The following is a 15,863-nucleotide window of genomic DNA, read 5'->3' as shown; positions in this document are numbered from 1 at the left end:
CTTTAAAATCACTATTGCGTGAAGGTTTTGTGCCATTTACCTAAATCATCTTCTATCTTTTTCAGGACATGCTGAATGTATTTTGAAAAGTTGCAATGAACGTGCCAGCTTGAATTATTATTCTGAAGAGTACTATTGTTGCACAGTGACAGAATCATGCTGCTTGGCCATAAGATAAAATATCACCACATTACACATTGCATAAGTGCGATTTAGCCAAAAAAAATGTATGTGTAAAGGAGGATTCCTTCAAACCTGGGATTGGGTGGTGCAGTCCCTATGAAATTTGGGAAGAGACAGAAGCAGTGACAATAATAGCACCAAAGTACAGGGAACTTTTGAGAGAACACCCAACAAAATTTCCAGAGATCAGAGATGACACATACTGTTAGGTCAAGCTCCTTGTGCCACTCCAGATTTTGAGGCATGCAAAAATATAAAACAAAAAAAAAAGCCTGAAAAGTCTCGATCTGTATGTTTCACACTGAGGGTGAGATCAGATGGCTGCAAAGGCAACACCTGATTGATCCAGAAAGGATCACTTCAACGGGACTGAACTTCCCTTAAAATAACCCTTCTTTGTGCCAGATAATTACTTCAATACAGCCTCCAAAAGTAGACACTCTACAGTGGGATTAAAAAAAAATCCAGTTTAGGGCACAGATCAGGGGCAGGTTAATCTGTGTGATTGCTGGGAAATAGATAGCATTGGACCGCTCCACTAGTGGTTCAAATTGTGATCAATTATTAAATGTGATCACATCTTGGGTGTAGGTAGTGGTACAAGATCACATGCTCTGGCCTAGCTCCCAACCTTGGCACACCGAGGAGCAAGTATCAGGAGGGCTTTAGAGTATAGCCTCATTTCTTTTAGATTATCATGATCCCAGCTAAAATGCAGAAGAAAAGCCTATTATAGTGAAAGGATCTATATAATCCAGTTCATACGTATTGCGTTTCTCCTGTTAATGAAGGTAAGTGCATCAGTTTATAGTGAGGGTGATCAGGTTTCACTGAAACATTGGCCACTACCCTACTGTTATTCCCAATTAAGAGCAGACCCACTGAATCCACTACTGGATGGTAAACTGATACTTATATAAATCCTGTTAATAGTTATACTCTAGTTGGGCCTATCAAGAGGCTATTACCCAGATGTTAAGATCATTGGGGGAGGGGGAGCTTTCTTTTTGCCCCACCGCCTTCACCCATGCTTTTTTGTGGGGACACAAGAGAGGGTCTTCTACTGTATGTTTCTACTCCCAGACTCTGGAACCCCCTCCCACAGGAGGCCAGCCTGGCCCCATCTTCGCTGTCCTTCCACAAGCAGGCAAAGACATTTCTCTTTAAGCAGGCTTTTCCTTAGTGACTGATGTCTAGGAGACAATAAATACGATGGTTTATATTTTGTTGCTCCTTGGTCTGTTTTTATAATACTTCTACCTAACACTTTTAATATAATGATATTATTTATTTTTAATAATTGATATGTACTTAACTTTTAATATTGTGCTTTTAAGGAACTACTCTACCTTGAGTCCCTTTTAGGAGAAAGTCAGGGTAAAAATACATTAAATAGAATAAATAAAATAATATTGTATCCACACACACAAACACTCTACAACATATGAGTAATTTGCAAACATTTACCTCAGGAAATAAAAATAGAAGGATTCATTTGACAACAGTTTAGGAATGAAGGGTAGAGGGATTAGATGCTAAACAATTTACCTCTGTCTGCGAAACCCAGACCTGGTTAAGGAGCAATGTTGTTCAACTGTGCTCCAAATTGCACTTTACTCATCATACAGGAACATATGTACCCGTATGTTCATTTTCTGATTGCCAGCACTGCTGTCTCACTCTCTTTCATTGTATTGGCTTCAGCTGCATCAAGTAGAAAGCAATTTAATTTAAACAGTCCAAATGTTTCATTATTCACTGATATGGCTAGTCCAACTTTGTATTGGTCTCTCTGGTCTGGATGAACAAGGATGGAGGGCTGCTTGATCCCATATGAGCTCAGAGCATTGTGAAGGACCGTTCTTCACTCCTTATTGATAGAGATCTTACAGATAAATCATTTTTTGCTCCCAGACCTATTCTTCATCCCAAGGGATATCAAGGCTCAGTCTGTTGTTTTTTCAAGCAGCATGAGAAGCTGTTTTGTTTACTTTGATATCTGGTGTTTAGTTTAATTCTGTCACACATAGTCTGTCATTATTTTTGTTATTCATGTTTTGACTGCATCATTGCTGGGATTGTTTTTAATTTGAGTGATTTACTTGAAATGTTTCTTCTGTAATTTAATGGCATGTTGACATCTGAAGTGCTGTTTCATTGCTTTTATTGTGATTAGTGTTACTTTTTAATGTTGTTTTAATGGATTCCTCAAATGTATTTTAATACATTAACATTTATAAGCCACTTTTCTAAAAGGACCCTCAAAGCAGCATACCACACATAAAAGACTCCATAAAAGTAAAAATAAACAGAACAAGCTGATGCAATAAAATATTTGAGCAGCAGATAGCTTATAAAACCATGAAATGCAAAATTAAGTACTTTCATAAAGATCAAACAATTTGAGGATGAATGATGAAGATATACCAAAAAAAGGATGGTGTGCACAACTGACAGAAGAAACTGCAGTTCCATATAAGGGAGTTCTGATAATCAAGAAAGCCCTGTACCATATTACAATTTTTCTTGTTCCCACATGTTTCTGCCTACCATGCTTTATATGACATGTCTTAACCATCTGCTGAGAACATGGCTCTGAGCTTTCTTGATTACAGTGCTCAAATTATGGGAACTCTTTCAGCTTGTTCCTTCCTTATTAGTCTTTTGGTATATGTGCAGACAATCCTATTTGTGTATTTAAAGGTAATTAAGGTGTGCCCTTGCATTCATTTTATGACATGGTTTCCAAATTTTAGCTCTCTTTGATACTACTGCAACAACATATTGCAGTTCTAACAGGATGATGATGATCTATGTTTTGATTTTAAGCCACAGGGAGTATTGGGAAGAAATTCTCAGAGATAATGCAGCGCTTGGCTAGGGAAGGCTTTTTTCACCTCCAAAGAACAATCATGACTAAAAAAATCAGGGGCAGGATCTGCTCTCCATCATCCCAGAGTGCAGGGCTTGTAATAATGGGCTCAAGCTACAGGAAGCCAGATTTAGACTGAATATACATAAAAACAAAACTTAATTTTTAGAGTAGTACAACAATGGAAGCAATTACCTCAGGATGTGGTGAGTGCTGCAACGCTGGAGAAAAAACTGGACAACCATATGTCAGATCTGCTTTGATTTGGATTCCTGCATTGAACAGGGGTATGGACTTGATGGCCTTATAAGTCCCTTCCAACTCAATTCTTCTATGATTCGAAGATCAGCTTCTCTGTATATGCGTGCGCAGCAATAACACTTAGTGAAAATGTCCTCCTCCATTGATGTGTTGCCTTATGGGACATGGCCTCTCTGCGGCAGCCATTTTTTTCCTCCCGTAGAATGGTCTTGGAGACCATGATCGGGGGGGGGGGATTTCTGCTATCATTCATAAAGAAATTATTATGATGATAAGTGACTGCTGAATCCAACAGCTTGTCTTTGTTCTGAGAAAAGAAAACAGCAATCACCTGAACAATTTCAAAGGATTTTAAGCAGTATTCTATATGAAATCATTAGTTCCTCCCTCCCTCTCAATCTTTGGATGTGTTTTGGCTTTACCTATGGCCCATCTGAAAAAAAGAAGAAGAATTTTTGCAATTGGCATTTGGATAAACTCCACTCAGACCTCCTTTCAGTCTTACCGGTGGGCAGGAAGTGCCCAATTTGATAAGGTGTGCTACACAAAAGTCATCCTACAAAAGTGGGAAAGTCATTACATAAAGCAATGCTAACACTGAAGCCTAGAGTTTGATTTCTAGCAGGGATATGTGGTAACAATTGGTTCCATCTTGCCAGTATCACAGCTCTGGAATGTTGTGCACAATCTTATTAAAAAGATTTTTAAAATCTTAAGAAGACTTTTGAAAGTTTGCTTAAAAACACACACACATTGGTAACACAGTAGTCATTGGGTCTACTATACAATCCAAGAGAACACTGGATGTGATGCATGTTATTGAATTTTAATAGATATTCTTTTATCATAAGGGTTTTTAAAATTGTGGACAGCTTCTAGAACACTAGTTCAGTCCTGTCAATGGTCAGAGTCAGTTAAAATAAGTAATGAAGATGAGGTTCACATACTAATTTCACATAGTCAAGTTTTCCTAATTGGACATTTAAATCATCCCCAGTGGGTCACATGACTGCATGAAAAGAGGATACGTGAAGTCCATAAATTCATCTTGGAAACAATTATATGAATAAATCTCAGTTTCAAGGTTTCATTGTCCAGTTTATTCAGAAACCAATGTCACTAGCATCAGCTTCATATTAAAATGCCTTGTTTCGCTACATAGTTGAAATGGACTGGCTACTATGCAAGTGAAAGTCTAGACTGGTCTAGAAGCAATGTAATTTCATTGCAATATTCACTTCGAAATCTCCACCTTCATTTTTCTTTTCATTTCTCACAATTCCGTGATTCATTAGTATCTCAATGCTTTCCTTTTTATATATGTACATATACAGAAAAAAAAGAAACTATAATAAACACATATATAAGGGTTTCCCTTTTTTCTGCATTTCTCATTTGTTTCATTCTAAATTGATTGCACTGAAGACTCGAGTAGGTTTCTATATAAACTTTGGGAATTTGCCGTTCAAGTAGCACACCATTTCCAGGCACTGAATTGCTCTCTCAAGGCATCAGAACTGCCAAGTTTCAGACAGATTGGACAAAGGGGCTTCTTTTCAGAATCAATAAAAGAAGGGGAAGTGATATCCTCTACATTTCCTACTGCTTTGCGCTTCAGTTTGGACAGTTTTCATGTCTTGTCACTTCTAGCACATTATAAGAACACTCTCCCTGGACAATGTTCCTTGAATGCAACACTATATATTTGCAGTTTCAGCTTGCTAATCAATGCAGTGCAATGCCTCTTGCTGATTTCAAAACAATTTGTGTCAGTTTCTCCCTCCCAAGAGAAACAAAGGGAATAAATGAAACAACAACAACGAAATCACTAGTTTCTCCTATTCATTCCTATATTTACATTTGTGTTTTGTACAAATGGATTGGAAGTACACTGGGGTGTATCCTTCATTATTATTTCAAACACGACACCATCCCACTCATTCATCTGTTCAAGTTGCCATGAGAGGATAAAAGCACTCAAGCTAAATATGTCGTGTGGTAGAATCTAAGTCAAGATAAAATGTGTTCATGGTTTTCCTCTTTTCCATAAATATTTCTAAGAGCCATTGTACACACACACACACACACACATACTGACTGTAGCACCGAGTGATAGCATGCATGTATGAATATCATATCAGAAGATTGCCCCAAGTCATGAGATAGGAACTTAAACAATGCTCTTCAGTTGTGACGGGGAGTTATGAAGTAATGACACAAGTTGTCAAAGTGGACCATTTTAAAAAACAAGATGGCAGAAAGAAAGAGGAAAAAAAACCACAAAGGATGTACATGTATGCCAAAATCCATCCTATATTATTTTTATGGTAGAAGTCTGGGGGCATAAAGTTTTCAAATGAGAACAGCAATACAGTAAGAGAGTCAAAGTCCTAAATCCAACATAACACCAGCAGAATGGAGCTACACACTAGGGCAATAATGGTATATTATACCAGGGCACAGCCCCATGGTTGGTTGTGCAAAGGTACTGAATACCACTCCAGTGTTAATGTGAAAACATATGACTCCTAATATGTTTTCCAAGCCTTGGAGCTAAAGCACAGTGTACCTGTACCTGAAGGACACAAAATTAATTCTGAGTATGAGTGACAGCTGTTGCGCAATGTCAGCCAATGCTGATTGGCCCAAATCACTAAGAAAAAATCCCACTGTCCTGTATACAGTTTCCTATCTAGCATGTTGTTGTATATATTGCATACTGTCATATATGCAAAATAGCATTTCCCATTTTCCTTCCTTTCATAGTCATAATTTCCATGCAGTGTGTATTATCAATAATTTTTCACAGGACAAGAGTTCAGTGCACTTACATGAAAGGAATGACCACAAGCGTGGGAACACAGTGTCATAAAAATAACCCAGCTGATCTGAAAATGACAGCGTTGGGCTACTTTGGTTCGATCATGATTCTTATCTTCTTCTGACACAAAATGGGAATGATTCTCAATGTGGCTTTTAACCTGACATTTCCTGTAAATATGGGTTTCAGATAATTAGTCTAAGTAGACATCAGAACATAATCCCATGTTCTCTTTCCCTTGGAAAAACCTCATTAAGTTTTCAGAACATCTGTTGCATGAATTGCATAGTCAATAGGTTGATATTATGGAAAAATGCTTACACATAATATATGCATTGTATGAGCACAGAAGAACAAGCTAACTAAACTGAGTACACTGAAATCCTAGAAGAAGATTTGAAATAATCAGGTGGAGTCAACAGTTGTCTAAAACCCTCCTCAAATGTAAGGTAAAAGGTATGTTTGGATAACAGGAGCCTGGCTTGTTCAACACTGAGTACAAAACTCTTTGTATATTCAACTTAAGAACAAATGTCTGTCACCTATTTCTGTTCCACTGACTGTGCACGGATACTTCATGTGATCGTGGGCTATGGCCCTGATTGAAATGGAGCACCCACACCTCTTCAGCTGGATGCAAATAGACATCCCTTATGTCAGTGGAGACATCAAAGCATTAATACCGTAACCACATATCATATCAGGCTGTGACCAGTGGGCCAAAACACTCTCTCTCATGAATCCCTACCTTCTACACATATGAAGTGGATTCAAATCTCTCCCTTTTACCCTGTCAAACTTAACACTGAATATATGGCTTGTTTTGTTCCCTGTCAATTCAGAAAGGAACATAATACTAAAAATCCATCTTCTGACTGGGAAGGATATTTCTACGGAAACAGGACAACTGAAAGAATAGATACACAACTGGTTTTCCTCTTCTGCTTTTTTCTTCTTGTAACTATTATATGAAGAGCTATTTTTAAGTACCATTATGAACCTTTAGGTACCATTAACATTCCATATGCATTCAAAGGTGTAAACCAATTTCCAAAATCTAACTGCTAAGAAAGGTTGAGGGTAGTAGGAAATGAGGAAGACTCATTGATTCAATAAAACATGATTGATTAAACAAAGGAAGCTGCAGTCTTTAATGTGTAGGTTTTAGCCAATCTAACGATAGGACTTTTTTGGAGATTGTTGATGCAGAGGGTCTTCATACATAGAAAGGGGTTTGACAACACACAGCAATATAAGAAACCCAGTCTAGACGTGGTGAAGGAAAAAAGTCCTTATTTGACAGTCTATGCTTGACTGACTCCCAATGTCTGCTAGCCATTGTTGCTCTGCTTGTTGTTGGTGATGTCATCACTGCTACCAACTACTTTAGGTGAATTGTGTGTTTTTAAGCACCAATCCTGGTTGTTAGGAGGAGTTGATGCTTCTGCAGAGAGGGAAACAATCACATGAAAACAATGAGAAGGGTGTATGAGGGAGGAGAAGGAGAAGCCACAGGAAAGGGAAGACAAATGAGGTGTAAAGGCTAAAGGGGGAAAGTTACTGCAATGGCAGAGGACAACTCAGTAGCAGGCAGTGACTGACAACCTGCTGTCTGAGGCAATTGCCTCACCTGGCCCTTCATCACCACCACCATCTCTCTCTCTCTCTCTCTCTCTCTCTCTCTCTCTCACACACACACACACACACACACACACACACACACACACACACACACACACACACACTTGTTTGGAGAGGTATTATACACGAGCCTAAGAAACGTTCCATGACAGCTTGCACCATGGAAATTGTTTACACATAATCATATCATTAAATTCACTATCGCACAGGGCCTGAAGAGGAATAAACAGCTACTACTCCCATATTATGTCACCGGCGTTTCAAGGCATTAATGTAATATAATAATCTTAAAAGCTCTATAATAGCCAAGAATCTTGGGGTGAAAAAATCCCCCTCAAATGTCCAGAATTCCTTTTCCAACAGAATCCAGAAGTGAAAGACCAACTTGGGTAAGTTTATCCACAGTGTACGACATGTTAAAAGATAAGGGGTTTAGTTTTTAATAGCATGGTCTATAATAAAATCTAGTGAAATGTAAAGTGAAGTGAGGAATGATTGGAAAAAAAATCATCTTTATAATGTTATCCATCCAGTAGAATTACTGTAAATTGCTAAAAAAAAATTCTTCCATGGAAAAAGAAACATAAGCATGTTACAAAGTCTGACATTTAAACACTTTTAAAGTCCTACTCACAGTTTAATTTTCTTATATAGATCAAAAGGACAAAATACAGTTTGGCAGGATCCTACACCTGTTTTCAATTACACTGATATAGTAGCTTGAGGCTGGAAGACATATCTAGTTTGATTTGGGTTAATACCAATGGCAAAATACACACCAGCCCATTCACACCTATTATTCACCGATCAACCAATGCAAACAAAATTATGCTCCCTTTCTCTTCACCGGTTCTCCTATCTCATTTCATTACCATCATGTTTTGGGGTCATAAAAAGTTAAGAAACTGAAGCGGGGAAAAAAAATCTCACAGATACAAGTACTGCCGAACCTCTGAAGCAGAAATCAGCTCGGTTGAACTCAGACTTACATGTCACAGTTGTTGGCCCTCGACCAAACTTCTCCGCTCTGTCACTATCTGGTGGCATTGTGCTCAGGGCTGCCTCTGACAGATTCAGTTTACATTTTGCAGGGCACTGAGAACAGAATCCATACCTCAGAAGGTGGCTTGAGTTCATCTTCCCTTCTCCAGTGCCTGCCTCCGATCCTTCTTCCATGCTGCTCTCTCAATCCGGAAAAAAATTCCCATCTTCCCTTTCTCAGGTAACACCCACCTTTTCCAATTCTGATTCTCTCTGCACAGCACATTTCTTTTTTGTGAAGCCTTTCCACAACCCTATTATATCCTTATGTCACCAAAATTGCCAGTACTGCCTCACCGGCTCTTATGCCAATTACTGTTCCCTCATTTTGTCTGTCTTCCATGCATGATGTTTTGATAGTAAAGCCACAGGCAAAAGAATGTGACACCTCTATGCTTTATACAGTGTCAAGCATAATGGTAGTGCAACAAAGCGTTTGTTAAGAATACAGTACTAGTAACACATTATACAACTATTTGATAAGAATACAAGTAACTGTATGTTTATATAAAATATACTTATATTTTCCTTTAAAAATTGGAATTGTGCACTTCGGGTTGAAAGTTGGTTTTGGAACAGGACAGTTTGTCTTTTTTTCTATTCCCCCCTCCCCCCAATTTTCTGGTTGCTTACCTTGAGCTCCTTGCAACATTTTATCATAAAAACATACCTACCTCCTATCCCCAAAGTGCATCAACACTAAATACATCTATGTGTACCACTCAGACATGCTTTAAAGAGTATAGACAGCATTTAAAAGAAAGGACAGGGAGGAAAGAAGGAAGAAAGTCATGTAATACCTTTACTTTTACCTATGAATTTGATGAAATGGTTCCATGAAGAAAGCATTGCCAGACAAGAGAGAGAAGAAAGAAGAGAAACAACAGTAAGAATCATGTGTGTGTAAATGTGAATGTCGACACAATCCAAAAGTGAAAAAGGACAAAGGATGAAACACATGTTTGAAGACAAAGGGACATGTCAACTCATGTCGCATTTCAGAATTGTTGCTTCCCAAATATCATGTCCATGCAAAATAATAGTAATAAAAAAAACACACACAAAAAGATCCATGCTTCATTTTCAAACGAGTGAGACAGAAGTGACATGGACACTGACTGAGAAGGAGTGGCTTGGATGGCATGATGGGGGAACAGCACTAGTTTCACCACGTTGCAAAATGTTTTCTCAGCATTCCAGAAGCCAGGAGCAAGTGCTTTATGCATTTTCCAAATAGCCATGCATTAAGCAGGAGTTGTTGTTTTTTTTCCCTTAAGTACAAATTCTTCTTTTGCAATCTATCTGGGGAGTACATTTTTGTGTGGTTCGTTATTGTGTTTAAAACACAGCAGTTTTCAAATCGAATGCCTTGAGTGTTTTTTAAAATTATTTTTGTTTTTTTCTTCTCTCTTTTTCTTTGCTTTTAAACTATTATTGGATTGCAAGTCAGGCAAAGGAGACAATTGAAAAAAAGGAGAACGGAAGTTTTGGGGAGCAATTTAAAAAAATAACATAGCAGGGGATAAATAGATAGAGCTATTTTATATTATAGGTAGATAGATATATACACACACACGACAACAACAAAAGAAAGAAGGATATGACTAATATCATGTGCTCATTTGCAGCCCAAGACAGCTCACAAGCAATTGGTCATCATCTGCTGTGATGATTTTCGAAGCAGCTACAGAAAAAGAAGAAAGAAAGAAAGAAAGAAAGAAAGAAAACAAAAGGGGAAAAAATACAATGAAAGCAGAGTGGAAAAGGAGCAGAACCCATACCTTGGTCGCCCATCATCAAGTGCGCCAGACCTTAAAGGGAAAACAGAGCACAGTCAGCAATGAACACGGGTGCACGGGAAGGTGGTATTGTCACAGAGACAAATTTTTTCTTTTTTTCTTTTGCAACAGGCATCTGTCTCCTGTGAGATGCTTCCATTACAGTGGAAAAATTAATACAGCATTTTTCAACCACAGGTTGGAATGCTTCTGGAGGTGGGTCGGGGACAAAAGATTTGCTATTCTAACATAGAATAATGCTGCACTGTATGCTTGTTTTTTTTTGTTTTTTTGTTTTTTGTAGTCATCAAAGTTGGGCTGAAGACAAAAAAAGCAAGGAAATGATCGCAAAGACAACAAATCCCCAGAATTTTGATCTCAGTCTTCTAACCACTTTAAACATATTGTTTCCTTGTGAGGACACCTTGTCCTTAGACTCCAAAATAGTTTTGTTTTGGGTTTTTTTGTTTTTTTGTTTGTTTTTGGAATCCCCTCCCCCTGTTCCACTTTCAACAATAATATTGTTAAACTGAAGTATGGGCTGGGTCTGATCTTTTTCCCCTCGTTGAAAATGAGCATTTCAAACAATTAAATAAAATAATTCCTTCGTCACATTGAAATGATAATGCAAGGTATGTCTCCTTGTTTGTGTGAAATGTTCAAACAGAATAAAGTCAGTTTCTGAGCCATCAAATTATTCAGTGTCCAGTGGAGAGAAGCATATAGCAACATTAATTTTTACAGGGAGAGGGGAATACCCATGACAACAAGTGCTTCCTCCAGTTTGAAATGGATGGCCCGCTTAAGTACACTAAGGCTGAGCCTTTTCTAATTAACTATTCTTTTTTTTTTACGCTGCAGAGGCTGGCAATTGAAACAATTCTATTTAAAACAAGTTCTACACCATTGAAAAATAATTAGGCAAATAACAGAAAAATAATTGATGCACTTTCCTCGGAAATAAACTTGAGATATTGCTTCTCGTGTTTGCTTTCAGATAATTTACATTTGACCCTGTAAATGAACACTTGCAGTAGTTAAGTTTAAGGGAAGAAGTTGTATACCCCAGAGAGTTCATTTAGATGTAAATTTAGATATTTATATTTTTTTGCTTTCCCTTGGGGAGGGGGAAGCATTTTACAAGCCCCATGTATTTTTTTTCATCAGTTCACACAAAGAAGGTGTGCAATAGAATATGCTAGTTTTCAGTGGAAAATAATACTCTTAAATTATATCCTGAGGTTTCTCATTCACATAGAAAATTAGGCATAAACATGAGACGTGTAACAAGCAATCGTATGGGATCTTTAAAAAGAAAAGAAAACAGAAAGTCCACAATCTTAGAACATCACATCATCAATCATGTGAAGAAATATGGTTTAATGCCATATAGCATATTTTCATTGGAAAACGTTTACCTTCTCAACTGAAGGTAATGCAGTACTAAGCATTTCAATATATAATTTTAGCCATTTTACAGTAAGCCATGCATTTTTAAAACACTCATCCTCCACTGTTTAATTAGTGATCAGTTCAACATTTGCACCAGTATTTAATGAAGATGAGACTGATGACAGAAGTTGCAGATAGCCTGTAACTAGAGCTGAAAGCATGGCACTGTTGGAGAGATGTGACCGAGGCACGTGCATTTTTTACACACATGCGCACACAGAGAGAGACACAGAACTGACTTGAAGAATGGTGCTTCCCTTTAGTGCTTCTCAGTTTTTTTAAAAAACTGGATTTTTGTGTGTGTCACGGGCAGAGGCAGAAATTCTATCTTGCAACCGTAAGAATGATTGCCTCTGGAGAATACCTTGCACCATAATTCCTAATAGTGTGCAAATTCAAGCAACTGGCTCATTTTGCCAATCACAATACTATTTACAACCTCTTTGCACATACACGTGTAGGATACATGCACTATTACAGCCAACATTTCTTTCTTATTAAATACCTTTAGGCTCAGAATTGCATCATGACATATCCTCTGCACATTGTGAACCTGAAGTAGAACTACTGCATCTGATCAGTGTGCAGATGATGATGTCAAATGGTATCTCAATAGCACTGTATATGCTTTGGATGAAGAAGAGAGCTGGTTCTGTACTTTGCATCTCCAGGCAGGAAAACAGAAATATCCTGTTTGAATTCTGGAGTCCCTGACCTTTGAGAGTTGACAACACTCAGCTATACGGGTAGACTGAGACAGTTTCATACTGTCCCTGTGTACTAAAGTTATATTGTGACCTCCTATCCAGATACTTTAATTCTGATTGTCTCATTTATGTAGTCTCAGAACAGTGACATGTAAAAAGCATTTACTGGATCGCTGTATATGGGTCAGTGACAAATTGTACCTGAAGCTGAATGCTACTCCTAAAATCATACACATAAAGGAGATCATGTAAATAAGTTCTAAGAGATGTGTGTGTGTGTGTGTGTGTGTGCGCGTGCACACACACACAAAGAGTGTGTATATATATGTGTGTGTAGATATACACGCTCTTTGTGTGTGTATACTGTATATATATAGTATATATATATAGTTTGTATACAGTATGTGTGTGTGTGTATATATATGTGTGTGTGTATACACGCGCACACACACACACACACACGCACACAGAGTATATATATACAGTATACACACACACACACACACACACACACACAGTGGTGCCTCGCTTAGCGACGTTAATCTGTGCAGGAAAAAATGTCGCTAAGGGATTTCGTTGCTAAGCAATTTTTAAAAGCCCATAGCAACGCTTTAAAACTTGTTTAATGCGTTCCTATGGGCTTCCAAACTAACTTTAAGCGAAGATCCTCCATTGTGGTGGCCATTTTCGACGCCTCTAAAGCGAGGCAACACAGCGGGCGGCCATTTTGGAACCACCGATCAGCTGGCCGAAAATGGGGGCTTTGCTTCCCCACGATCATCACAAAGCGATTTTTCCCTATAGGGGCCATCGCTAAGCGATCGCTCTGGCGATGGCCAAAACCCCATCGCTAAGTGATTTCATCGCTCAACGGAGCAATCGTTAAGCGAGGCACCACTCTCTCTCTCTCTGTGTGTGTGTGTGTGTGTGTACACACACACATTAAGAGCAATGTTTTATATTAATACTCATCAAAGTTTTAATATTAATACTCATCAAGGCCATATACATCTCTGATTAATGGAGCACTTTCATGTTAGTTGAATGTACCTTTCAGAAGGTATCAAACTAATTAAATCCTTTGCAGTTTTCTGCCCATGTCAAGCCTCCTTTCAGAATATATCTGAGTAACAACAGCAACAAAGTCTGTGGATGGAGCTATATCTAAAGACCTTGTGGAAACCATCCATATAAAGCAGGATTGCGTAATTCATGAGCCATCAAGCATGATAAAACCATGTGGTATACGCCTGATGGTTTAATGATGGTTCAGGTAACCTGTTTTCTATAAGATATTACAAAAGCCACACACGCTTGGACACATTCTGTCTACTGAAGTATGTACTTACCAACAGCCCAGAAAAGCACGTTATTTCATTTTATGTGCTGTGGTTGGCTTATTTAAGAATGCAGATTACACAAATCATCTCATTCAATAAAGGGGGTCATGCATTACATAAGGGAGGCTGGCCAGAACTGGACTCTTGCAGACTCATGTTATTGTATAACAGACAGTGATGGAATAATTGACCCAGTATAAAATTAAACGGAAAGAAATTGCTGATGTCTCTCGTAACAAAACAATGTGAACTCTTTTACAAAAATTAACAAAAAACTGTGATAAATGGTCTTCTGTACCCGGTTAGTTTCACCAATGGCAAATATATGCCCCTCCCTCTAAAATAAAGGAATTTTATCAGTCACTTCAGAATTTCCTCAGCCACTTTAAAGATGGATGGCTTGTTCCCCACTCTTCCCTTGGCCATGTAACATAATAAAATACATCAACATATCTCACCACCAGGTTAGTGCTGAGGTAAAATATTCTTTCTTACTACTATATTGTAACAATATTCTTTGCCAGTTTACATGACCATGAAGTATCCAGCTAGAAGAGAAAAACCAGGGTGTGTGGGTCACCCCCCCCCCCGCTTTTTAATTATTTTTGATTCCATCAAAGAACATGCAGTCTTATAAACCTCTCAAGATATATGGACAAGCTCAGCAGGGCATAATCCCTTCAATTAGCAGCAGCCCAACCATGCCAAAAGTACAAATGGTCTCTAGGTTTTGTCCTACTTTTCATTGAACAGCAATTAGCAGTTTTAGTGAGATTCTGACAGTAATAATGAAGGTAACAGTGAAGATAATGATGATGGTGGTGATGGCATTGAAAAGGGCCTTCAAGCACTTCAAAAGCAGTTTTTGGTATAGCATGGGGACTGCGGTTAGAGGGAAAGTAAGTTAACCAGCTACCATAGGAACTCTTGGGCATATCCAATGAATCTTTGAGGCTTCTGGCCACAGTTTATTACAAATTGGTATAGAAGGCTTTGGCCAACATGAAAGGGGAAAACACCAGCTTGCTATGTGAGGCTGTCAACATTAGATGTTAAGAAGCTACAACAATCAATAATTCAGGCCAACCAAGTAATAAGATTATACGAAACACGTACATTTGGGGATTCTTTCATTTCTTTGAGTGTTTGCTCCACACTGTTAGGGCAATAGACTAGAAAATGGTGTTTGCTTTCTCATATTTAACCATGGGGGTTCTTCTTATTTCTTTTATAGATTTCAGCCTGCACCACCATGTTGAAACCTGAACATTCTCACGAGGGAAGAAAAAGAACATCAACTTACCGTTTTTCATTAACAGGTGTGCCACAGTAAACAGTTAACCAGGAGGCAGAAACACTAAACAGAAGGGACAGGGAAGTGGGGGAGGAAAGAGCTAAGGAAAATATGGTAGAAAGCACCCACCTTCCACATAGTTGTCTTCTGAAAGCACATAAACAAGGAGGGAGAGAAGAAGGAAAAAGAAAACATTCATTAAGCTGCATGCAGACTGGAACTTAGCTTTGCATGGAAGTTCCATGCAAGGCAACAAACACCACATGCAAGTAAGTGATCAACGGCTACTATCCAAAAGGAAGTGGGCAGGGGAGACCAAAGGCACAAGGAAGCAGTGTTTTTCTTCTGTTTATGTATGTATATAGATAAGTAAAGGTAAAGGTAAAGGTCCCCCTTGACAATTTTTTTTGTCCAGTCGTGTTCGACTCTAGGGGGCAGTGCTCATCCCCGTTTCCAAGCCATAGAGCCAGCGT

General features: G+C 38.4%; 1 protein-coding gene across 50 annotated transcripts in view; it reads right to left on the bottom strand.

Moving 5' to 3' along the window:
• NRXN1 (neurexin 1) overlaps window positions 1-15,863 on the bottom strand; it is a 1,165,889-nt gene that overhangs the window by 985,512 nt on the left and 164,514 nt on the right. For 25 of the 50 annotated variants that reach the window (XM_078382536.1, XM_078382566.1, XM_078382658.1 and 22 more), the window contains exons 3-4: window positions 15,520-15,537; window positions 10,601-10,630 (exon numbers count right to left, since the gene is read on the bottom strand). The exons of 10 other annotated variants lie outside the window; for them this stretch is intronic. In XM_078382536.1, coding sequence (XP_078238662.1) covers window positions 10,601-10,630; window positions 15,520-15,537 — 48 coding nt within the window. The remainder of the gene's footprint in view (window positions 1-10,600; window positions 10,631-15,519; window positions 15,538-15,863) is intronic. 15 more of the 50 variants (XM_078382575.1, XM_078382603.1, XM_078382634.1 and 12 more) reach the window with 4 other exon arrangements.

The sequence above is a fragment of the Pogona vitticeps genome, chromosome 1 (assembly GCF_051106095.1).
Source record: "Pogona vitticeps strain Pit_001003342236 chromosome 1, PviZW2.1, whole genome shotgun sequence".
Lineage (NCBI taxonomy): Eukaryota > Metazoa > Chordata > Lepidosauria > Squamata > Agamidae > Pogona > Pogona vitticeps.
This window is presented reverse-complemented; position numbering and strand designations above follow the sequence as displayed.